The sequence below is a fragment of the Aspergillus viridinutans genome (genome assembly GCF_018404265.1).
Source record: "Aspergillus viridinutans IFM 47045 DNA, scaffold_6, whole genome shotgun sequence".
Taxonomy (NCBI): domain Eukaryota; kingdom Fungi; phylum Ascomycota; class Eurotiomycetes; order Eurotiales; family Aspergillaceae; genus Aspergillus; species Aspergillus viridinutans.
The window spans coordinates 628955-653880 of NW_025091222.1; the positions used below are offsets into that span (position 1 = coordinate 628955).

At 50.4% G+C, this 24926-nt stretch overlaps 10 protein-coding genes across 10 annotated transcripts; 7 read left to right on the plus strand and 3 right to left on the minus strand.

Annotated features, from left to right (window-relative positions):
* Positions 1–52: 52 nt before the first annotated feature.
* Aspvir_008072 (Zn(II)2Cys6 transcription factor) lies at positions 53–2442 on the minus strand (the record flags this gene model as incomplete). The annotated part of the gene is made up of 6 exons (XM_043271248.1): positions 53–522; positions 570–1234; positions 1342–1544; positions 1589–2154; positions 2199–2279; positions 2331–2442. 6 exons carry the CDS (start codon positions 2440–2442, stop codon positions 53–55), a joined length of 2097 nt encoding a protein of 698 aa, XP_043127183.1.
* A 1170-nt stretch (positions 2443–3612) lies between these two features.
* On the plus strand, positions 3613–5073 carry frdA (putative FAD dependent oxidoreductase; the record flags this gene model as incomplete). Its single annotated transcript, XM_043271249.1, has 1 exon — positions 3613–5073. The coding sequence occupies one exon, from the start codon at positions 3613–3615 to the stop codon at positions 5071–5073; it is 1461 nt and encodes a 486-aa protein (XP_043127184.1).
* A 1604-nt stretch (positions 5074–6677) lies between these two features.
* On the plus strand, positions 6678–7046 carry Aspvir_008074 (uncharacterized protein; the record flags this gene model as incomplete). Its single annotated transcript, XM_043271250.1, has 2 exons — positions 6678–6795; positions 6868–7046. The coding sequence occupies 2 exons, from the start codon at positions 6678–6680 to the stop codon at positions 7044–7046; spliced, it is 297 nt and encodes a 98-aa protein (XP_043127185.1).
* A 1018-nt stretch (positions 7047–8064) lies between these two features.
* Aspvir_008075 (MgtC/SapB family protein) lies at positions 8065–8904 on the plus strand (the record flags this gene model as incomplete). The annotated part of the gene is made up of 1 exon (XM_043271251.1): positions 8065–8904. One exon carries the CDS (start codon positions 8065–8067, stop codon positions 8902–8904), a length of 840 nt encoding a protein of 279 aa, XP_043127186.1.
* A 1526-nt stretch (positions 8905–10430) lies between these two features.
* Positions 10431–10928, plus strand: Aspvir_008076 (uncharacterized protein; the record flags this gene model as incomplete). Its single annotated transcript, XM_043271252.1, has 1 exon — positions 10431–10928. The coding sequence occupies one exon, from the start codon at positions 10431–10433 to the stop codon at positions 10926–10928; it is 498 nt and encodes a 165-aa protein (XP_043127187.1).
* Positions 10929–11234: 306 nt separating this feature from the next.
* Aspvir_008077 (uncharacterized protein) lies at positions 11235–13135 on the minus strand (the record flags this gene model as incomplete). Its single annotated transcript, XM_043271253.1, has 2 exons — positions 11235–12003; positions 12927–13135. 2 exons carry the CDS (start codon positions 13133–13135, stop codon positions 11235–11237), a joined length of 978 nt encoding a protein of 325 aa, XP_043127188.1.
* Positions 13136–14118: 983 nt separating this feature from the next.
* Positions 14119–15549, plus strand: Aspvir_008078 (uncharacterized protein; the record flags this gene model as incomplete). The annotated part of the gene is made up of 1 exon (XM_043271254.1): positions 14119–15549. One exon carries the CDS (start codon positions 14119–14121, stop codon positions 15547–15549), a length of 1431 nt encoding a protein of 476 aa, XP_043127189.1.
* Positions 15550–18786: 3237 nt separating this feature from the next.
* Positions 18787–19164, plus strand: Aspvir_008079 (uncharacterized protein; the record flags this gene model as incomplete). The annotated part of the gene is made up of 1 exon (XM_043271255.1): positions 18787–19164. One exon carries the CDS (start codon positions 18787–18789, stop codon positions 19162–19164), a length of 378 nt encoding a protein of 125 aa, XP_043127190.1.
* Positions 19165–19232: 68 nt separating this feature from the next.
* Positions 19233–19781, plus strand: Aspvir_008080 (uncharacterized protein; the record flags this gene model as incomplete). The annotated part of the gene is made up of 1 exon (XM_043271256.1): positions 19233–19781. One exon carries the CDS (start codon positions 19233–19235, stop codon positions 19779–19781), a length of 549 nt encoding a protein of 182 aa, XP_043127191.1.
* A 168-nt stretch (positions 19782–19949) lies between these two features.
* Positions 19950–23464, minus strand: Aspvir_008081 (putative rhamnosidase B; the record flags this gene model as incomplete). Its single annotated transcript, XM_043271257.1, has 5 exons — positions 19950–21120; positions 21165–21880; positions 21930–22406; positions 22966–23162; positions 23221–23464. 5 exons carry the CDS (start codon positions 23462–23464, stop codon positions 19950–19952), a joined length of 2805 nt encoding a protein of 934 aa, XP_043127192.1.
* Positions 23465–24926: the final 1462 nt, after the last annotated feature.

The window sequence follows — 24926 nt, forward strand, 5'->3', positions numbered from 1 at the left end:
GAGGGGCGATATATCTATCGGGGCTCGGGGTAAATCTCGGACGATTTGCTTGTCATGTACTATAGGCTACATCTGATGCGAAATACGCATTGTTTAGACTGATAATCCGGTCCATCTCCGAATACTGCTGATCCAGCAGAATTGATGTGACTGTCGTCAATTCATCCGGGCTGCCTGTGTTGTAGCTCATTCTTGCCGGACTAGACTGCAGCATCGGCGGTAGATCTGGAGTAAAGGCGACCCGAGACAGTCCAGCTGTGCTTTCAGGTACTGCTTCTGGTACTGTTTGCTGGGTATCCCCCGTCCATTCAATCTCGTTGGAGTAGCCCAGAACATCCAGCTTAAAGTTCTCGTCGCTTTGGCACGCCCGGTGGATGGCGTTGAGCTGGCCGAAATACCTAGCCGCCGAGTTCTGACGACTCGCCTGTACGCGGCCGGACCAGCGCGTCGCCATGGCATCGAGGCATTTCATCAGTGTCCAGTAATCTGACGACAGGGGCGTGCCATAGTATCTCCAATGTACTATCCGTTCGTTAGCAGTAGCGGAATCTCCGAGGAAGGCAACCCACCAAGTAAAACCCTCGCACTGACAAACACGCAAAACGCAAACTGACTATCCACGACGCCCTCCCGCGGACAATTCCCCAGGTACTTCTCGGTGATATTCGCCGTCTCCGCCGCCGCCGCCTCGCACGTCTCCGCGCTGGACAGAGTCGGCAACTTCACCACCTCCAACCATTCTGGCGGCGGATACGCAATCCGCTGATGCAGCAGGATCATGGACGTGTTGTGCGTGATATGCGCCAGCGTCAGGTTCGGATCCATCGTCACGACCGTTGGCTGACGCGAGATATTCGTGTCCTTCCATTTCTGCGGCAGGAACATCTTCCAGCTGACCAGCCGCAGATCCAGCTCCTTGAACCGCATCAGCCAGCTTCCCATCTCCTGGCGGTCGCGGTGGTTGATCCGCTGCTGCAGGAAGAAGGTCGTTACTCGGCTTAGCGACTCGGTGGCTTCGACGCGGTAGGCGAAGGCGCCTACGGTTGACATGTCGACTTGTGCGGTGGGCGACGGCTTGTCTGTAGGTAGGAAGGCAATGAGGGTGCCGATCTTGCCGGCGGAGCGGTCCCAGATGCCGAAGAAGGGGGTTGTGACGGGTTCCTCGTTGTGCCAGAGGCCGCCGTCGGCGGGGAGGCGGCGGTGGACGTCGTTGGAGGTGAGGCTCGTGTTCCATCTGTATTTCTCAGCGGAGTTCTTTTGCAGTCAAGGAGACGTACCCTGTAGTCACCGAGCAGAATCTGTGATGTTAGTAATGATACGCCATGAAAAATATTGACATACCTGTCTAAGTTGAAAACAGTCCAGAAAACCCGCCGTCGTTCTTCCTCCTCCACCCAGTCTGCAGCCACCGGAAGGGATGGTCGAGGCTGCAAGACCCGTCCTGTATCGTGGTTCTCTGACTCGACACTCAGTTGGAGGTACTCGACCGTCCTCGTCAAGGACCCGACAATCGGCCATGCTCGAGAGACCCTCCCGGATCCAATCTACACCGTCAGTTTGTGCAAGTAGTATAGGGAATAAAGCATACATCCTCAAAGCAGATGATAATCAATGCCTGCAAATTCTCCACGTAAAGATCATCCATTGCTGTCAGCACGACGATCTTCCGGGACCGTTCACACACAGCTTCGATATCTTTCAGATCCGCCGGAAGCACAGATTGATCGACGTGCTTGAGCATCGCAACCACCATCGCATGCAGCACAACCTCCAGGCGAGACCTGTCCGGGCTCCTTAGCCGCCGCCGGAATCTCTTTTCGTGGAAGATCGGGATCCAGGGTTGTACAAGAGCGAAATATGCATCGACCACGGCCTCTAGGACGGCTGGCGGAGGTAGACTTGAGAAAAGATCGGAGAACTCATCAGGCTCAATTAGGGTACCATCGAACCGTCTCCGTTTGTTAGATGGTGAGCGCGGCACATCAGACACCAAGTCCTCGCATGGTCGTTTGCGGGTATGAGGTTGTTGCTGCTGCAGCTGTCCGAGCAGCAGCTCCATTCCCTCTCGCAGTGCAGTAGCCACCGCATTACTATCAGACACTGGTCTATGCTCTTCAGGTCGTTCCTGGTGGAACACGGCATCCTCCAGCGCCTCTACCCGCCGTCAGATGGAACCTACAGACCAAGAAATTACCTACCAACCCGTCTCCTCAACGCCTCCACCGCTCCAGCCTTAAGACCCGGTTTCTCTCGCTCCCCATCATACACGCACGTCGTCCCTATACCCCTTAGCACGTGAGCTTCCAATGAGGATAGGGATAGGGAACTACCAATCCTCCGACAATGCGCACAGAGCGGGACTTCGCGCGAGCAGCGGAGTTTCCGCTTGCGACATGCGCGACAGGCAGGGCGATCGTCTTGCACCGATGCCTCGGCTTCCATTCTGTTGCTGGTCTGGGTGTCAGTGAGCTTGCCCTACAGTCCGGACGAGGGGTAGGCTAAATACCCCGTTGTCCGGTGGAGATGGGCCGGCTTCCTTCCGAGTTCCCCGACTGAAGGCTAATTCGCTTGCGTTTGGCTCCTGTGGGGTGTCTGCGCGCGGGGTAATTAGCCTCGAATGGGAGAGTTTAATTTAATTCTTGAAAGCTTCTGCGCTATGAGACTGGTCCTCGCGGATTTAGCCATTGTGGGCACGCCTAGGAGAGGTACTCGCCCAAAGAAGAAGTGGAGTATGGGGACATTTGTGAAATTTTGACCTATCGGGTTGATATGTACCGACTCAATAACCAAGCAAAGTCCAATGACTCGGCTGATAATATCAAGCCTGGACCCGGAGTAGTCCAGTATATCCCCGAATCATGATATTGACATCACACTGTTTTCTTCGGCAGACGGAGTGGAAGTTTACCATCCAATTCTGCCGTGGTTAATTGACACCTGTGACATTCCATGTGTCTATCACTGTCCGCCGAGTCATGAGCTGCAGCGCAGTGCGTTCATCAGTGCAAACTAACAGAAGACACCGAAGTTGACAGATATGTGTTTGGGAGGTGAAGACCCGCAGCTATCTACCATACTCGCATGTCTATCAGGTCATAGCCGTTGGGGTCCCGGCGATAATTATTTAGCTCGTGGGATGTCGAAGCGACGCATACGTCCAGTTAGTGGCTGTGACCGTCCAATATAATCGTCGTTCAATCCATGACCTATATCTGAGGTCTCATACTGCTCCCTTGTGCTTGAAGGGAGACTGTTGACTTTCACAGTGCTCCTAGCAGTCAGCTTCTGCCATATATGACAGAAACCTGGGGTCCAATTGTTCAGTATTCCGAACCTCGAAAGGCACATAATCCAGTCGGCAGAAATCATACTAGCAAGAAGAATTCCATAATTCTCTTCCGCTGGATGTCTCTCCATGTTAGCGTTTCAGGGTAGGTGGTGAAGTAGGCTGATAGCAGCATAAAATTATGCCGCGTGATGTCAGCGTCATGGAATCGTCGGATACCGATCAGCCCACCATTGCCTGATCTCACCCTCCGTACCTATACTTATTCATATACGTACACACTCCCAAACAAACACAAACTCAATCCACTGAAATAAATGCTAAAGATGGCAACTCCACCCCCGGTAATAATCGTCGGCTCCGGCCTAGCCGGCCTCTCCGCCGCCAGCACCCTCATATCACACCACATCCCGGTCCAGATGCTCGACCGCGCCCCCAAACCAGGCGGCAACTCCATCAAAGCCTCGTCGGGGATCAATGGCGCCGGAACAAGGTTCCAAGACAACGACGACAAGGCGGATATCTTCTTCCAAGACACGCTCAAGTCCGCCGGTGACGCATTCAACCAGGCAAGTGGTGACGAGTGCACCCGGAGAGAGAAGCTTATTTCCACGCTTGCGGATCGCTCCGCGGAAGCGGTGCACTGGCTTGTTGATCAGAAGGGGGTTGACCTGAGTAGAGTTGCGCAGTTGGGGGGGCATAGCTTCCCGCGGACGCACCGGGGGGCGGGGCGGGATCCGCCCGGTTTTTCGATTGTGGGGGCGTTGCTGGGGCAGTTGAAGGGGGAGGAGCTGTTTAGCCTGCGGAGCGGGGCTAGAGTTACGCGGGTGGTAAAGGAGGGGGGGTGCGTTAAGGGGGTGGAGTATGTGACTGTCGAGGGTGAAGGTGGACAGAAGGGCAAGGGGCAGACGGAGAAGCACACGCTCAATGGACCAGTAATTTTTGCTACCGGCGGGTTTGCGGGTGATTCCAGGGGTATGCTAGCGCGGTATCGGCCTGATCTGGCTAATTTCCCGTCGACGAATGAGAAGAGGGAAGGCACGCAGCCGATTCTCGAGGCGGTGGGTGCGTCAGTCGTGGATATGGACTGCGTGCAGGTTCATCCGACTGGGTTCGTGGACCCCAAGGATCCGGCTGCACTGGTCAAGATCCTGGCGGCGGAGATGCTCCGCGGTGAGGGCGGAATTCTACTCAATGGCGATGGAAGCCGGTTCGTGAATGAGCTGGAGACCCGTCAACATGTCGTTGACGCGATTCTGCAGTCGACCTGTCGGATGGAGACGTCTACGCGCCAGTGGGATGTGACCCTTATACTTGATGAAAGTGCCGCAGCGGCCGCGGGCTCGCATATGGATTTTTACGTCGGGAAGGGGCTCATGCAGAAGATGACAGTCGGGGAGCTTGGATTGACCGCGGTGAAGACCCTCCAGGAGTATGGGGATGTTGTGTCCGGCCAGAAAAAGGATCCATTCGGTCGTAAATCCTTTGGCCATTGGAAATTGACTGAAGTAATGCCGGAGCACGTGGTTTATACCGGACAGGTGACGCCTGTCATTCATTTTACGATGGGAGGAGTGGTGATTGATGAGCATAGCAGGGTGATAGGGGCAAAAGGGACCCCGATAGAAGGGCTGTGGGCTGCAGGGGAAGTGACCGGCGGTGTCCATGGCCAGAACCGCCTGGGAGGGTCGTCCCTCCTGGAGTGCGTGGTGTTTGGACGTATAGCAGGGAATGAGGCGGCAGCATGGCACAAGGAACACTATCCCGGCAGTTCCTCCGTCGACTGACCATACAAGGCACCGAGCATGGTCTGGTTAGGCTAATGCAGGGTCAGCTGCTTCAGCAAACTCTCTGGCTGCATTCGTTATTTCCTGCTCCTGATCATTGGCATTTCAGGCCAAATCCTCGAACCATGGCTAGTGCAAAGGACAAGGCTGGCTTACACCTCTTATACACTCTCAGCTATCGAATTATATGGTAAACGATAGTAATAAAGGATTGTGGATATATTCTGCTGTTTTGTAACATATGTATGTACTCATATACTATCTTAAGTGACTAGCCTGAAGAACGTATCCATTGTAGTCTAAAGCTGCTATGAGTTGGGCCTGGAGCTAGGGGTAGGAGCCCATACTGGGCCCAGGCTACGATTCCAGCCTGTTTTGCTTATTAGACAGAAAAGTAAGGAATATCGTTAGAAATTCCCGGAGTATTAAGATAAAATTCAGTCTATCCAGGCTGAAATATCTAATCGAAACCCGTAATAAGGCTTAACTTGGTATGTCGGGGTTTGCCCTGGAAGTCCTGAGGGAATATAGATTTGCAACCAAGAAGTCCATCCTAGCCTCAGTTGCATATATGCTATCCCTGTTTAGTAGACCTGAGAGTGTCATGATATAATAATGTAGAAAGATAAGGCTACTGGGTCGCCTGATACAGTATGTGGGGAGGAATCCTAACATGTATTCTGTCTCATTCTTGAACTGCCACCATCAACCCCCTTCTTTAATTGAAGTTCTGAATGTGCCAGGTAGCGACCTCATGCTGGATAAGTGAAAAGAAGGTGTAATAGTAAAGAGTTATAGCTGACTTGGTGGTACTAGTGCAGAGTTCGCTACACTGCAATCTATCAAAGAGACCTTCTATTTTCATCCATTAGAAGAATCAGATGACCTCCGCTTAAGCGTTATCTAGACAGAAGCATTCGATTTTGTGATTTCTTCTCGTGAGCCTGGCGACCCTGTTGAGATAACCATCTGGTCTAGACGCTTCGAACACCTTCGAGCAGCTCAAGGGATGTCCCAAGGGTGCGGGAATTTTATGACAGGTACCGGGCTAATCGACAAAGTGCTGTCTGGAAACATGATACGGATCGAGATTCGAGCATTATGACTGAATGACTCAGGGAGACGGCCGGGTCGATGAGCCAGCAAAGCCTGCCAAATGCTTCACGGTAAGGCCGTCCGAAGAATTGAGACATTATTATGTTTCGACAACGCTCCGGCTTTCGGTGAGACCACTTCAGTCTCCTTATGTGAATCGTGGGATGTAATAGAAGTAGTAAGAGCCAAAGTTGCGAGCGCATGAAGGTGGTTGGGTTATTTGAATTGACCATTGTATGCCCCAGTCCCCACAGTACAACCAGCTGTTTCTTTTGGATGTTAACAGGAGTAGCATTCTCGTGTCTCGGAACATTCCGTGTAACTTCACTGGCCCATTCGCAAACAAGACATTGTTGGCTCCGCTCTGGAATGCATCCCTTGCGGATAGTACCGTTTCTGGGGCCCCAAGACTAAGGAGTATAAGAGCCAGTGGACTAAGCCCAGTCTTCATGTCTCACTCGATTTTCGTACTATTCCAGGTCATAGGCTACTATTTACTCCACCGCACCATGAAGCTGCCCGTCACTCTTCTCGCTTGCGCTAGCTTACTTCCTGGTGCCCTGTCCTTCACGAATGCATGCAAAGAGGGCCTGCTATACTGTGGCAAAACTCTGGAGCAGTATCATGGTACGTACAGACACAGACCTGCTGAATCGGAAGACTAGCTGTCTGATCCTCTTGCTAAATCTGCAATCGAAGGATACTCAACTCAGGAGCTCATGTCGGTTGTCATCATGGGCAACCTGGATGCCCTTGTTAAACCGGACGATGCGCTCTTCAAATGCAAAGATTCCAACGGTGGCCTGCAACTAAGTACTTTCTGCTATTTGGGTTGCATTCAGCCTCCAAATGGTGATACCTGTGCAACGGCACCTTAGGTAACTGTCTTCTTCATATGTATATTTTGTGACTTGAACTCATAATGTTAGAGACCATATCCGCGAATCCGCTGGTCGTCTCGCGAGGATTTGAGGCGGACGGTCGGTTTCTTTGAACTGATCAGCCTTATATAGTGATATTTCTTCCTGACTGCTCTGCTAGTTACTTAATAATACAGATTTCTTTGGCCAGTACCCGTGTACACCGTTTGGGGCTAGGCATTGTCTTCGCGATTTGGCTCCTGGACATCTTTCACTTATATATAATTTATCCGAGGAACATGCATTGTTGGCTATAGCAAGACCTTAGTGTCTCAGTATTTGTTATACTTATGAGCTAATAAACTCTTAACTATGCCCGACTATGTCCCACTTGTAGTGGAGCTCTAGACAAGCCTCCGAGCTCTATTTAGTGGTTCCGGAGCCTAACGAGCCTATTTCAAAGGTTCTAGCTAACAGAGCTTGAGCTGCCAAAGCCCTCGTTGGGCCGATTCCTCAAGAAATAAGATCAGATTTGAAATTGTGGTGAGCTGAAACTGCGAGAAGATGACAAGCCGCAGGGACGCCTTTTCACATACCCGGGTCCTCTCATCCGGCCATTGTATTTTCACATGACGTCGTTACGAGCGCAAATATGGAACAAACCGAGGATCTTAAATGACTGTGGTTCGTTTTCTGGAGCGCTCCCGAGCACCATACAATTCTGACGTAATGCGCTCAGAGTCCGAACGGAGCCTTGCAGCTTCAACAACTATATATTAAAGACTTCTGGCTTCCCCGGCCAGAGTTTGAGTGGACGACGAAGACAGTACTTGGGTTACATCAGGGTGGCTAATTCATATTGCGGTGATATTGGGTTTGCCTCCGGACACACATAAATCCCAGCAACGGCACAAGAGACAGCTTGAAGAACACACTGTCTTTCACTAAGGTAATGTCAGTACCGCCTGCAAACCTTGATTATCGTTCCTAACTTGGAGAAACGAAAGATTGACGGATATGTAACCACAGTTCGAATATGAGTTACCCCTTTGATCAAGGCGACCAGCAGGCATGGACACAGGTGGGACAGTTACTGGTAGCCACGGGACTGTCGTCCATAATCGGAATTGAACGAGAATGGAAACACAAAAGCGCGGGGCTGCGCACGAATACACTGGTCGGGATAGGCGCTGCCTTGTTCATGCTGATCTCGAAACTGGGGTCATTTGATGTCCTGGATAAAGGGCTGGTGGTGCTGGATCCCAGCCGGATCGCAGCCCAGATCGTGTCCGGGATTGGGTTCATAGGGGGAGGGATCATCTTCAAACAGCGCAACGAGATCCGAGGTCTGACGACTGCCGCCGGTGTTTGGCTGAGTGCAGCGGTTGGGGCTGCTTGCGGCGCTGGACTGCTCAGATTAGCAAGCGTTTCCACCGCGTTGTATTTCGTCGCTGTACTCGTCTATCCAAACGTGATGCATGTTCTGCGGCAATACCTCGAGCGGACGGATACCATGGAGATCTCGGCTGTGATCCGCTACCGGACCGGGGCTGATGGGTTGCAAACCCTGCTCATAAATATGATGGAGGCAGGGTTTCACATACGGGTGATAACCCGACTKGAAGAGGTGCTTGTTAATCAAGCCGGCAGTAACGGGGCTGCGGCAGACGACAGACATCCGTCGATTTCAAATTTTCCTAGGACACCAAAGACACCTGCGGCACATATTGAGAGGCTCGAGCGGATCTTTGACATCCATCTGACGGTAGATGGCTCTAGAGGTCCAGATAGTCTGATGCATGCTCTATCCCAGCTGGACTCGGTTATTTCGGTTTCCATTGAGGACGATGAAGGAGAATTCGTCCAGAGAGTTTGACAGTCAGATTTCCCCATACCACTTCTGCAGATTCTCTACAGTATGACACACGTGGACGAGAAAAGGACTGCATAGGAGATAGGTGGAAGAACCTGGACGAGTGTTAGTGCAGTTAAAAGTTTCCTGTAAGCTGCAGTCTGACGAATATACCAGTTTATATACCTTTTGAGAGGATGCTTTCATGCGTCCACTAGTGACGGTTGATACGGTGCTTTAATAGTCCTGGAGTGCTTACTGGATGTGGTGATGTACTGATACAAATGGATATGCCAGATCGCTTCTGCAGCGGTATACTGTAATGGAATAGGGCTAAAGCGACAAATTAATCATTCTTCCTCTTCACCTAAGAGCCCATGTATATTATCTCCTAGCTCGTCGCAGTAATAGGTCACTGGACGTCAGAGGTAGACCTGGGGATATATGCATGCTTTGCCGATGCTAATGTTCCCTGTCAAAAGGCATTCTTGATTATTTCGTCCGTCTCGTTCTTGTGCTCTCCTCGCCTATTGCTGGTCAGACTCCAAGTGCATCGATGTCTCCTGGTGGAGATTGTGTATTTCCCCGTTAGATTACGGCTTGGGGCTTCGCTATATGTAGCCTGTCTCTTCGAGCTTAAGGTCACTTTCTAACTCTCTCGGAGACTCTTCTTCTTATGTTTCATAAGAACTCTATATAATGCAGAAGCTTCCTTTATTCTAACCCGGGTTTCGACTGGTAACCCATATATCCAATCCACCCGATCCGCAAAGTAGGAGGACGATGCAACCCGCAGCCAGACTCCCAGCAACTGACTGTGGGATAGGGGATAATCCAAGGACGTAAGCCTCATCAGGGTATGGCGTTCGATTGGAGAAGCCGGAAACCTTTCTTTGCTGGGTTAGATGTTTTGCCAATCGCTGTTTGTATGCTCAGTATTATATCTGGTTCAGATTGCTGGAGGACCACTAACAACGCCGGCGCATTCATTCTTCAAGGGGGGTATTGATAGGTTGGAAAAGAGCCATTGGAAAAAGAAGCGCGTTTAGGTGCTGGGACAAGGAACGGGATCCCGACAAGCGTAACCGACTTGTTCCAATATCAAAAGCACAGCCCTCGCCGGCGGCAAAAGAGTTTACCTCATTTGCTTGATAGTGATTGGGAGAGGCATACAAGCAATGATGCAAATATCGTGCCCTCATGGTCGCGTTTCAGATTAGCGCTCCATATGGAAAGGTTGGGCTGAACATGTCAATTGTCTGACCTGACCTCCTCACACATGAAGCGCTGGAACGGCGTTGTAACCTAGGCGCAGCCCAAAGTTTATACGCTTGGCTAAAGCCATTGGATACCATACATATGGGATATAATTTAGGGAAACCGCTCCTTGTCGCTCACGAGGCCCGGAGTCAGCAAGGGGAGCGCAATGAGCCCAACCTATAAAGTGGGAGTGGTATCTCAAGCAAGTGCTCGGTAATATCAGAAGCGACTTGCAAAGGGCAATTACTTTTATTGTTATTATTATTTGTTATCGCAATCCGCATCCAGCCATGTCTCTGTCGGACCTCAAGGTCAACGGGCTCTATATTATTCTATTTATAAGGAATAGTCCTCCAATTCCAAACGATTTCCACTGGGCCCTCTACTTTCACCGTCATCCTGACAGCGGTGGCACAAAATACCATGTCAAGCAGCAAGGCAGTGGTTGGATCCCCGATCACGGGCATACTGCGGGAGTTCTCAAATCATTTCTCCTCGTGGGTCTTTTCAGGATCGCCGATGTCCCTGCAGGATGGGAGGGACACTTGGACCGGACCATAACAACATACGACAGCCAGTTAAACACTCTAGCCATCACCTGTCGTGTTTGGTTGCTACGCGTTCTGGCTCTTCTCCAGAAGCCCATTGACGGAAAGGTCATCCTGAAATGTGACAGCTTAGTAGCGCTGGAGAATGAAGTTAAGAACTGGGGTAATGCCAATGCGATGGGTGCTCACAACAATGATCAGCCAAGGCCCATAGCAGCCTCTTCATTGTGCGGATTGTGAATGACAAGGTATTCTCTCTATTGTCTCATTGAAAACGGCTAATCGCTAACTATAAGATACTTGTGGCAGGGCTGGCTAACAGTTGGACGCATTTATTGTTACAGCGGATATGCCATAAGCAGAAACTTCATAGACCTCATCATTCATGGAATTAATGAGCATGTTGAAGGGGCAAGACGAACTGGCAAGTTAAACTGGCAATGTTCCTTTAGCCCGGAAGAGTTGATCTTGCCTTTTTATCAAGCACTACATACATCGCACGGGCCTACGAGGGGCCAGTACACATCATCATGAACTAGTTATAGATCACCAGTAATAGGAGGCGCTTGTCAAAGACGTCAATGCGCGTTCACAATCCAACTCGGCCAAGTACGAGGCTCCCCCCAGTTCCATCAGGAAGCCATACCACCACGAATCAGGTGTAGCAAACCTCAAAGGCGTGGTAAAATCCCAATAATCAGGGTACCAGCCTGCGGCCTCCCAGTCCAGAAATCCAGTGATCCGCCCGCCCTGTACCATGATATTATGGTGCGCCAGGTCGCCGTGCGTAAAAACAATGCGGTGAGACATCTCCCCCATTTTCTTTGCGCGATCGAGTGCATTCTTGTACTCCGATTCTGATTGGAAACCACCCGCCCAAGCCGGGCTCAGAAGATACTCGTTGAACTCCTGTTCCGTCTCAAATGGACCAGCGAGATGATTGGGTATGCGGACACTCCTGACTGCAGTGCCTAAGAGAGAGCACATTCTGTTACCGCCCCAGGGGTTTCGCCATCTCCGCATCGCCTCTAGATAGCCCTTTAATTGCTGTAGGATCGAGTTCCGGTCCGTCTCGCTAAGCGTTTTGTATACTCGGCCAAGCTCATCGCCAGGGACGCGAGTCATAAGAATTGATACTGGTGCATGCGCGGTATCTGGGTGTTCCCCATAGCAGATGACCCTGGGAACTGGAAAACCCGCTCTTCTGGTGACCTGCATGGTCAACACTTCCTCTATCCGAGTACCATCGGACCACTTCAGGATCAGCCCAAATGGAAGCTGAGCAATTTGGTTGTTGTAGGTAGCCCCGACCCAGCTGCAATAAGATCGAGAAAATCGTCTAAGATATTTATGGACGATGCCCCAGAATCGGCGTAGCAGTGGATGCGTTGGGCGTGGAGTTGCAGGTATTTGGTCAGTAATGACGGGTGAGATGCGGTCTGCCCATGTAAAATCTGGCAGGAAGCAGCGGGGGATTAACGATAATTTCATTGTAAGCCGGGTGGTATTAGAGAAAGTACGGAAGTGCAAGAGGCAGGAAAGAGAAGAGGTTCACAGGGTGGGATGTGTTAAAATATAATACCACTATGACTATGGATATAAGACCCTAGACTGATGAATTGAGGACCATGTCCGGACACCCTTTTGGCCTAGTGGTATTATAATTCAATAGGATGCTTGTTTTTATTATCTGCAGGGTGTCTAACTCTGATTGGATAACTGATAACTGGCGATGAGTAGGTACCCTCGCTCACGCCTTGCCAATCACCAAAGTTCAGACTCTGGAAAGGTTGACTGCAGGTAAAGTGGTAAAGAGAGAGGTAATAATTAAGCAAAGATATTAGAGTTGCTAAACCGCTAGTACTATAAGTGCAAGCCAAGGGGCGTAGTTGTCTGTGGTAGATAGAAAAGGGCATACTCCTTTGCATTTTGCAAGGGCCCTAGCGATAGCGTTGGTTCTTTTAACCTGAGGAGCAACTATATATATAACGAAAGTTAGATACAGAACACTCCTGCCCCTGTGCACTAAAATAGGCATCTTAGAAACCTTAGTTGAGGTATATTGTAGTTATGCACTGGTTAGTGATATTTCAGTCACATTGGACGACTAACAATAAATTCCACTAAGCATTAACAAGAAACACAAAGAGAACACTTCTGCTATCCTCCCAAGCCTTCAAGTCGTTGAGTAGCCCGAATCTGAGCCGAGCTCCGCTCAGCCACACTCGGAGCTCTCACTTTCGGTTCTGCTCCTTTTTCTTCTGAGATTCCCTGCCCGCATTGATCATAAGCTCCTCCTCAGCGGGGCCAGCAAGCTTCATCTCATCAAGGTTTCCGCTACTGGGATGTATTCCACGGGATTTCTGGGAAGTTCTTCCGCGCTGCCTGGCTTCTTTCGCCGTGTCGCTGGAGATATCCAGATTGAACCTGGTTTCCTCGCGGGACATAACGTCAGGGTTCCGGGCCGGTGATGTCGGATTGAATTTCTAGTAGTTTCTCAAATTCACTTAGGAAAAGGATTCAGAAAAGCGAGTTTGGCGGGAACTCTCACCACAACGGAAGGGATATGTGGAGAAGAAGAAGTATAGTTGGATTGGCGCGGAAAGCTCCTTATAGACCCTAGATACCTTATGTTTCGAGGCTTTGGTTAAGAGGATGAGAAAAATGGCTTCATAGGATGATGGATAACCCACAGTTCAAAAAAGAGATAACTGATGATTATGATTGTGTTGTTTGAGTGAGAGGATCATCTGTTTTATAGCGTCCCTAGTATTCACCTCTGCCTGTCACACCATCCAGCGGATCACTGTGCCCTAGAATATGGCATCGAATCAAAGCGGAATATTCTATGAGTCCCTGTCATCAGTTCTAAAAGCTACCTGGATTTGGCATGCTGGCAACTGTACCAGTTGGCGCTTAATCAAAACTAGAATGCTAAAGTATCCAATAGAAGGTCACTTGTATCTGTAACTCAAGCATATGCCTAAACATGAAGCAATCACACAACCAATACCATGTTGCTAATGAACACTAGAACATTATGTGCTTTACTAAAGTAGTTGTCTGCGAAGCCTTTTAATAGATGTCTTTTCTGTACTCCAAGTATTATTGGCCCTTCTCTGTGTTGGTTGCCGCTTGAGCTACTTTTAAATATAGGTACATATGCTGCGGCTATGCAGCGGCTCCCCATCGCGGGACAGCCAATCAAGTCAAAAGTCTACGCTGTTTTCTATCACGTGAAATTTCACCGCCTCTCTAAGGACATTTGCGGTTCTATAATCTGACTGGTCAGTTTGGCGCCCTCTCCTCCCCCATACAGCCAGGAAGGTAAACAGGCTTTAAATTAGCATCTCTGCTGCGACTGCCTTCCCATTTTCCCACCAGATCGGACAACTTGTCATCTCTTGCATCCCCTCACTGCTTTGTTATCATGTCGTCCCCCATTCTTACCGAAAAGTGTATGGATTTCGACGATGTAGCATGGGAGCAAAGTGACAAGCGTTTCGATACCTGGAAAAAGGAGAAGCTGCTGAAACGGGAAAATCTAATCGCCGTAGGAAACCTGATCGATAAATGGAGAGGCGGTGTTCCTGACACCCTTCTTACACCTGGCCGAGGCGCTTTTAATGTCTGGGTGCGTTTGAAGTTTGTCGATGGCGGTTCAGCTGTTATGCGAATCCCTTGCTATGGCAGGTCGATGTTTCCGGAAGAAAAAATCCAACGAGAAGTGTCCGTGATGCGTTTTCTCGAGTTCCATACGTCTATCCCAGTGCCCCATATTCTTCACTATGGCATGGCCAAGGAGAGTCCAGATGAACTAGGGCCGTTCCTTATCATGGAGTATATCGACCACGAATACGACCTCGTTGACGCGCTCAATACACCAGGAATCCCAGACGATGAACGACCAATTCTGGATCCCCAGATCTCGGAGGAACGGCTAGTGTTTGCTTACGGTCAAATGGCCGATATCACGCTTCAGCTGTCGAAGCACACGTTCACCGAAATCGGCTGTATAGCCAGAGCAAACGAGGATGATGACTTTGATGACCTGTGGGTTGTGAAACACCGTCCATTGACGTTAAACATGAATGAACTCGTCCAAGTGGGAAACTTTCCCCACCATCTTCTCCCCGACGGTCCTTTTACGACATCGTCATCCTACTACCGGGCCCTTGCTGATATGCACATGGCACACCTGGTTACTCAGCGTAACGATGCCGTCGACTCACCAGAGGACTGCAGAACAAAGTGTATCGCAAGGTTCCTATTCCGGAAACTTGCAAGGGAGGGCCGGTTCTGCAAGTACAACGACAGAGGCCCGTTCAAGTTATTCTGCGATGACTTTCGCCCTGCAAATGTTCTGACCAATGCAGAGTTCAAAGTCGCTGGGGCAATAGATTGGGAATATACCTATGCAGCACCACTTGAATTCGCCTACAGCGCACCGTTCTGGCTTCTGCTGGAACTGCCCGAATACTGGCCGGAAGGGTTGGATGACTGGACAAAGGTTTATGAGACACGCCTGGAGACCTTTCTAAGGGTCCTGGAAGAGAGAGAGAAAGTGGCAATCGAGCGTGGACTGTTGACCGAAGAACACCGTCTCTCGACATATATGAGGGACAGCTGGGAGAGCGGAGATTTCTGGGTTAACTATGCAGCCAGGAGAAGTTGGGCTTTCGACATGATATATTGGGCGAAGATTGATAGAAGATTCTTTGGCGAGGGGGCCCTCGACGATCGTCTCCAATTACTGACTGCGGAAGAGAGGCAAGAGATAGAAGACATTGTGCAGAAGAAGATGAAGGAAAAAGAGGAGAGGAGACTAATAGACTGGACGCTTGACTCTGAGCCATGTTGAACATCCCTGGACGATAATTTCACGTTTGTGAAAGAAGCTAAGGGGCATCTATCTGGGCCTTTCGATGCTCTGGGCTTGCAAGCCTGGCTGTTACTTGGCCCTCGAACCAAGACGCCTATTTTCCGATATTCCCATGCTTTTGTTCATGCTTGTACTGAACACAATCCGAAAGCATGTCTTAATTGAATGTATTATCCGAATCAGACCCTGGAAAGCCGTTGTGAACCTTTGATGTATGGGTCAGAACCTGGCTATGCTGAAGTATATACTGCCTCCGAAGATGGCGTGCGACAGACACAGACTGAGATTTCTTACTCGGTAGACTTACTCTTTTTGATTCCTCTCATATCGGAGCTCTGCTCTAGTCAAACCATCCTGCACTAATTGATTATGTTTCACGCCCGTAAGTGGAGTATACTGTCTTCTCAGTCTCACAAGATGTTAGGGGCATGGCCAAGGTTTTCGGCAATAAATATTCCTTTCACAATGTCTTCTTCAACCCATTCCGGACTAGCCATCATTCCGAAATGCTCCTCAAATTGGCCATTTCCATCGAGAATGGCAGAATGAGCAGTGTATCAGTTCCGGCTCCCCCAGGTACTTCAAATGGTACCTTCCACAATGGGGACGGACAGCAATTTTCTTCCCTCAGATGTTGCTTAGCAGCAGCTTAAAACTGTTCAACCCACTTAGGTTGAGGCGCTGGGCAAGCCTGCCTCCTTTACCAGCCCGGAGCCATTTTCAGTATCAGCTCAATTGTCATTGAGCTGTAATAGTGTTGTCGACTACATAAAATGTACATTGCATGTAAGTAGAAGTTAAAAACTTTGCATCTGCTTGGGAAGCAGTGCTCATACTATTAACTCTTCCCTTCAAGTCAGCTGTGTTGAACAGCATCCATACCATGGTAATTACATGTACAGTTAAACTATGTTAGACCAAGTTCCCTCTCCCTGAATATCATAACGCATATCAAATGGTGGGTCAACATTTCCACTAAGAACCTCACCATTGTTCAATTGGACCTTTACCTCGTATGGACCAGCTGCTGATTCTGGCATAATATATTCTGTACCGGTTGGAGGGTTTTGGTATTGAAGTGTGCTGTTGGACACACGGAATGCTGGAACAGCAGAGTAAAGCCGTCCAGTAAAGGACCTCGGGGTACCATCAGGCAGGATATAGTTTCCCCTAAGATTCCTATTATTATCACAGACAAGTTGCCCACGAGCGGTATTTTCAGCCATCTATATCAATTATTAGAAAGAGCCTAATAAATCTGAATGAAGACGGAAGATGAAAGAAGATACCGTGATTTGTAGAGATGTATTTAGGTAATAATGTTGCTGGTGGCTTAAATATTGTTGTTGCTGAATTGCAAAGTCGATTTCATGAAGAGAAGAAAGAGCTGTAATTTATGCTTGTTGAGCATAGTACTGTACATCATAATGGGCTCATCTATGCCATAATTTATTATGGTGTTCCAGGGTTAAGCATCTGCATATACTGTATCTAGCAGATGATGTATTCCATCTGCTGCATGCGGTAGCTGACTAGTATAAACTCTTTTTACAAAGTTCATCTAGTACTCATGACTAAAAGAAAGAGAGAGTTATAGTAAGCTTTTTAACTCTGCAATACTGCTTTACTCATAGTCTAGATCAATCTGCCAAGTACACAGTATCATCATTACATAGTATGCTGGTCATATACCCTCCTAATCTCCAAGGTGGAAGGCAAGCCATCCAACTGCAATGTACTATCACAGCATGATAGGGTATTATTATCACAGAATACAAACCCCTCTAGCAATCATGCTCTAAGTAAATTATTATGAAATGAAGTTCAGTCGTAAACAATGGAGCTTCATATATGGAATTTATCCCCTATACTATCAGATTAATTAGAAATCAGTCTGATGTCTATCTTGTATATAAAACCCCAAGTTTACACATGAGAATAATAAAGGCAACTTGAACGTCCGCTACAGTACAACATGATAAACTCCGACAGGTCGTTGTTCTCTCACAGTTCGATATTCCATATGGGGGTCTGGGCAACGTCCTCGGTCCCAAAAGGGCCATCCACCAGTAATTCATCATCTGGCTCGCCCGGTTGCAAATCACTCTCGCGGCAGCCCGGGACCGGAACCCCATTGAAGACATTGGTCATCCACGCCTGGGGGACGACTATCATGGTAACTGTGTAGGCGGGTTGCTTTGGCCACGTCCTGGGTAACGTACAATAATTGATATACTTGGCTTTGCTTGGTATTATAAGCATTAGTGAGGCAAGTGTAACCTCCGAGACTTTAGGATAGTTCCAACCTCCAAGTCTGACCAAGAATCATTGTCAGGCGTGTAGAAAGGGTCCGGCTTGGCTGAAGAGGGCTAGCTTGGCATTATGCCCATGATGATACCTGCTAGAGCAATCTGATGAGAAACATGCTCAGACAGAATCAGGGGAAAGGTGATGAGATGCCTTCTTGTTCTCTCACTTTACGTCCTGGACGTCAAAGGATGGACGGCCGTAGTAGCGCCTCTAGTACGGACCATCGCCCTCGGTGTCCACACAGAACATCCACTTCCATGTATTTCAACTGATGACGATGAGTACCGGAGTATTCCCTTTAGTTGTGTCTTGTCCACCGAGGCGGTTGATCATTTAAGGATTCCGAGCGAAGCGTATCGCTTTAAATGTTGAGTCCATTGTTGGAGACTCCACGAAACAGATGGATTCTTAGCTCGGAACTCTGTGGTGCGTTAGGTATACTTAGATAGTATTACTACTAAGTAGTGAGAAATTAGCGCTACTAACATAATAGACTAGCAATGATTATGAAAGAACAAGTGATTCAGAACCAACTCTTCTCATTGGTAATCTCTTCACTCTGTATCCATTCAATAGATGCAATCTTGCTGACAAAGAATGGAAAGACAGATGTCAGCTTAGCCATACTGACATTGCATGAGGCAGGAGTTGCCAACCAGTCCGAGCTCATTCTAGAGCTTCTAGGTAGACAGGAGAGCGGAATCTGGAGGCAAGCAAAGCAAATCGAGTCGGAGGAAAATCGTCGAATGCAAATTCCAGAGAATTCTGTAAATCCTTTACCAGAACGTAAACTGCTTGACAGAAGTCAAGTATAAATAGCTGCAGGAATAGACATTTATCCATGCCAGAACCGTCTCTCGTGCTTCTACTACTCTACATAAAGAGCGTACCTACATTTGATTGACTATGTATTCCCATCCAAACTTTCTTTGGCTCTATGCCCTAATTACCACGTTGATCAGTCCAACACTGGCGTTGCCTTCGCTTCCAACAACCAACCCTTCGTCAACATCGACAGTCTTCCAGTTCACTCGCAATGGCACCTGGCTCGAAAACCTTGCAGTCCGACCTAACGGAAACCTCCTCGCGACGCGCCTTGACGCTCCTGAACTATGGCTGATCGACCCAGCCAACACCAACACCGCGGAAGCTGGTTCCTTATTCTACACCTTCCCCAATGCCACTAGTCTGCTGGGCATCACCGAAATCGACACAGACGCCTACGCAGTGGTCGCCGGCAACTTCTCCATCTCTACCGTCCCAGCACCCCTGGTTCATACGTGATCTGGAAACTCGATGCCTCGGGCACCGCACCATCAGGGAGTATTCTGGCACGGATCCCCGAAGCCGAGATGCTGAATGGCATTGTGCAGTTTAACGAGAACCCCCTTCTCATCACAGACTCGGCCAAGGGCGTGATCTGGCGGCTGGATGTGAGGACGGGAGTATACGCGCAGGCTCTGTCTGATGCCTCGATGCTCCCTGCCGCGGGCCAGCCATATGCTGTTGGTGTGAATGGCATAGACGTCCGCGGGAAGTATGTCTACTACACGAGTACCACGCAGATGCTGTTCTGTAGGGTCCCGGTGAATAGCGTGGCTGCCGCTACGGGCCCGGTTGAGGTCATTGCTAGTGGCATTACTCCGGATGATCTTGTCGTTGGGAGCGATGGGGCGGCGTACATCACCACAAACCCGGATAATGGACTGGTGAAGGTTGATCCAAAGGGGAGAGTCAGGTTGGTGGCTGGGAATCAGTTTATGATTGCGGTTGGCGGATCGACTGCGGTTGCTGGCAACAAAGATGGTTCAGTGCTGTATGTTACAACCAGCGGGGGACAGTTTTCACCCATCCTGGGTAAGCTCATTGAGCCGGCTAAAGTCGTGGCCATTCATCTATAGGTGAAGAATGAGGAGTGGAACGCTTGCATGTGAATTGCTGATCCAACCGCTTAGAATTAGACCTTAGTAGCCAGTCTCATACCTGATGCCTGATTAGACAGTAGAATTCTTAGATTGGTTGAATACAGTGACGTTATTCTCTTATTTCTGCGGCAACATATAAGAACTCTAATGGTCTCTCCAAGTAAAGCAAAGAGACTGCACCACTCCATGCTCAACCGGCTTCTCCCCCGGCATCTGAGAAACCGCATCGACAGCTCTCTCAAACCTCAGCTCCACCATCTTCTCACTGTCCACCGTCTCCCACCTCACCGTCGCGACATTGTCCCTCCCAACCGCCACCATCGCCGAGATGCCCCGACTCAACCTCAACCGCGGCTTGAACAACACCCTCCGCGCCCCAGGCGCATCGATCCTCACCCCCGCCAACTCCGTACAGTACTCGTAGATCGGCACACTCCCCCAAGCATGACAATCCGAGCGCTGCCGCACATCATCCTCCTCCCACGTCGTCAAATTACACTCCAGCATCCGCCGCCACGGATCCCACACCCGTCCCCAATACGCCTCATACGCCTCATCCCCCGCCAGCGAGAACGCCCGCAGCGCATAAAACTGCATCACATACGAGCACTTCGCGAACCCTGCATCCGCAAAACTCTCCGTCAGCAGACGCGCGCGGTCACCCTCCGCCACCGCACCGGATAGCACAGCGAACACTTGGCAGTGCTGCGAGTAGGCGCCCGCGTCGGCAATATCCGCAGTGGAATCCGTGAAGAAGCGCCCGTCGTAGCAGTGCTTGCGGACCGCGGCGAGGACGGACCACGCGCGCGAGGTGTACTCATCTGCGTGGCCTGGTCGGCCCACGGTGTGGAGAAGCTGCGCGGCTTGTTGAAGGCCGTAGGCGTATAGGAGGCTGAAGAAGGTGTGTCTGTTTGACTGGCGGCCCGACGTGGGGACGCCTTTGTCTGGGTGGGTATCTGTTGCGCCCCATGTTGTCACCCAGTCGACGTATTGCCAGACAACTTCTGGGAGGTTGCTGACGAGGCCGAGGGCGTCGATGTGGACGTGGAAGAACTCAAGGACGCCGTCGATACGGGGGAGGAAGGAGCGGGCGTAGGCTGTGTCGCCGAAGTGGAGGTGGTGGTCGCAGACTTGGAGGATCCAGTAGAGGGAGAACCCGGCGATAATCTGCGGGACGTGCGACGGGAATCGGGACTGGGTGAGGCCTTCTGGGCTGACGGAGGCGGCGAAGTTGGTGATGGCCTGGCGCATGAGGCGGTCGTCGCCGGAGAGGAGGTAGTGGAATAGACCGACGGAGCGGCTGTCGCCTGAGTATCTGAGGACGTTAGTTGAGCCTTTACTTGCAGAGTGGTGGCTTACTGGAGTTGCTCGTAGAACGGACAGTCGGAGTACCCGTCGAACATGCAGTTGCGCATTGTGCGGATCGAGACCTCCCAGATCCTCTCGCTGTACTTGTCGCCATCTTCCTGCCAGTTAGCCTTGACTGCCATCGGATAATTGACCTGGGTAGCGTCGAATGACAGGAGCTCAACCGGTGCAGGGCCACTGGCGATCTCAAGGCGGATCAGTCTAAACGTGCGAAACCAGAACGGCTCGTAGACGACGGTCTTTCCCGCCGGTAAGTCAAAGGTCACCTCGTCATACGGCCCAATGAGACGCCTATTCACCGCGTTTAGTCGATCAGCCTTTGTGCGGAAGAACGGGTAGGACCGTGGCTCTTGCTCGTACCCTTCCGAATAGGTGATCTTGAGGGTTATGCGAGACACCTGCATAGCTCGGAAGGACCACCGCAGGAACGCAGTCGAATGAACCTCTGCCTGGATTTCAAGCGCATGCGACGAATTGGCCGGGAGTGTCAGTGTCTGCTTTGCGTTCAGAAACCCCGTCCACTCGTCGATATGGTTGCTACTATGGCACTTTCGGACAGGTCCAACAGCCACAGAAGTCTCCTCAGGCAGGGGGATCTGACGAGGCCGTAGACGCCATGGCGACAGATCCCCATTCAACGTCCGTATCCCGTACACCATCGGCGTAACCGGCTCTTCCAACACAGTCGGAGTAATCCGCTCATTAATCTAACCGATTAGCCTCGACCACTCTTCTGCCAAAGGTACAGATACCTACATGCAGAAACATATCATCAACAAGTCCCATCGGGAACTGGACACTCTCATCCACCTGCACCAACCACCCTTCCCTCGACTGCACATCCATCGTCTCCGTCTGCGTCTCAATCGTCCCCACAACCGTCAACCCCGGAAAGGCGGTCCGCTCAAAGGGCATCGCACCCCTGCACGCATTGAAATACCTCACCACAACGAAGACAATCTCGTTGTCTCCCACACGCAGATACGGTGCGATGTCTACCGTGTCATAGTACCAGATCAGAGGGCTGCCGCGCGCGGGACCAACTGCCGCCCGCACGCCATTGACATAGAACTTGTAGCGTGTATCCGCTGAGCAATGGACTAGCGCTTTTGTAGCGGGCGAAGAGAGAGATATGTGACGTGTGAATCGGACGATTTTACCGGCTGTGTTGGCCGGAGAGGAATCGATCCAGTTTGGGGCCCAGATCCAGTTGGACTGGAGCGAGTTTATGGTCTGGACATTTAGTATGACGTTGTTGGGTTAGAAGAGGGGAGGCACCTTTTGTTCATCTGAAGAGATCATGTTGTATTGAATCCCTGGATCTAAACATTTGATGCGGAGAAGGGGCTTAGAGGATATTTATCTGGTTGATGGCTCGGGTAATCGGGGGAATGACCCCCGACATTCCCCCGCTTGCCATACTGCTACTGTGGGAGTTCAAGACGAAGCATAGAGACACCCGGAACAGCATTTCAAAGGTCAAATTCAATTTCTACACGACTATTCACCATTTATCAAAATCCAAAAAGCCAAAATCAGGAACAGATAACCCATCCCCGCACATCTCATCTCCCGCCAAAGCTCACTTTCTCTTCTTAGCATCCAAGCCACCATTCAAGTCCACATTGGACACTATGTGACATGCACACAATTACTTGCAGTGCTTGTGAAGGCTCCATCCAACACAGATAGCTCCCTCATAGCAGTTCCACGGAGCACGGCCAGCAGTAGCACAGTCAAGGAACTATCTCATCAGCCACTTTCTTTACCCCCCAGGCAAAGTGTAACTCACCTCATCACCACACTTCCAGAACGGAGCAGTGCCAACGCAGTAGATGTAGGACCAGGCCCGCTTGCCATACTTGGCAATCAGCTTGGCGAACTTGATCGCGAGCTTCCACTTGGGCACGCGCTTCTCCAGGTCCTCGTCGTCGTCATCCACGTCCGCCAGGTTGACTTCCTTGCCCTCGACATCATAGAACGTCGCAGCTGTGTCTGTTAGTTTGTGTTTGCGTTTGCGGGCTTGTGGAGGGGGCAAAGGACGTACTTCCTTCCGGGGTCTCGATGGCGGTCACTTCGAGGGTGCCGTCAACATCGAAGAACTCCATCTTCTTCCTGCCGTCGTCGAGGACGGAGCTCACGATGTTGCCGTATGGAGTCGCGACTGTGCTATTGTTGTCGCTCAAGGCATCCTCGCGGGGCATCAGGGAGGGGTGGCCGATGGTAGAGGCCAGGGCGAGGTGGCTGCAGAGAGCCACCATGAGGGCATTGACGACGACGATGAACTTCATTTTGAAGATGGTGGAGCTGTGGTGCTTTCTTGTTGCTTTCTTTCTTTGCTTGCTTGCTTGCTGGTCTGCTGGTCTGCTGAGTTGCTGTTGATTCCTCGATTCTCGTGGATGTCGAGGGTTTATATACCTTTGGTCTCTCGCAGAAGCCCTCCTCGATCGAAGCGTTCATCCTCATCACGGAGACGACTTCGCATTCCTCGGTGCCATTGCCATTGCTGATTTCAACATCCCCAGATGAAGCCGACGACAAGCGAGCAGAATACGATGCAACCTCGTATCGCGCTTCGAATCCCAGGATCTCTTTCACCTGCGGAATCCTGCCAGTAGAACAGGACGCTTGGCCTGCAGAGGCGGACCCCCTCCGTCCCTCGTATTGGACTTGGCATCTTGATTACCTGCTGCCAAGCCGTTCGAGGTCTGCTATAAAAAGCTCCGAGGTTGTGTGTGTGCCCAGCGCCAAGGGAGCCAAGGCCTCCCACTCGCATCTGCATTCGGGTTCCTGTATGCTCCGTCTTGGCGGCTTGGGCTTCTTGATTTGGAGGTATATCGGGATTCCATGGAATGAGGGCACCGATGGTGTATGAGAAGGATATTGCTCGTATTCTATCACTTGCTTCTCTCCTGCCAAGGCCTATAAAGGACGCATGAGATGCAGGCGTATTCAGATTTCTCGGCGCAGGAAGCAGTTCCAGTGAGGGCTTTGGTCAGATGAAGCCATTTCTCTTGGACTCGTGTGCAGTGGGGCTCAAGTATAGCAGCACTTGATACACTCTGCCTCATTCCAGTCCCGGATTATGGACCCCATCTCTATGGCCCTGGGTTAATCCATCCACCGCAGTGTATAATTCAGTTCCATACCCCGAAGGAAGACTCAGATACGAGAACTGATATTAATTCTTACGCAACGCATAAATATCTATTTACTGCTGCTCGTCAGGGCCAATCGTTCCTTCCTCTTCAGCCGTAGTCCAGAAGGACTCCTGGTCGACATTCCTCCACAGGTCCAATAGCTCATGAACCTCGTACGATGCCGTATACATTGCCTCTTCCACATTTGGCAGTGCCCCACCGGTACCGACACCGGAACGGAGTAGGCCTAAGGACTGGGAAAAGACGAGGTTCATGGAAAAGCCTAACTGGAGATACGTGCCTCGCGTGTCCGGTTGTATCCATTTGTGGCTTAACCAGCGGGGAGGTTCCTGTGGTTCTCCGCGGGAGCTCGGGATAACGAAGGTAGATCACCCCTGAGTCTGAGGATATTTTCCTAGTCCATTATTTGTAGTCCTTGTGTCCATGCTTACCCTCGTCGAATTGAGGTTTCCTGTCTGGAAGATAGACCATCGAATCTACAACACGCGCTCCCATTACTCTTTACTCTTGCGCTTCGCATAGCAGCAACAAATGCCACAGCTAAGGCGTCAGTAGCTGATGAATGGCAGGAACGAGGTCGTCCAGGGCACTC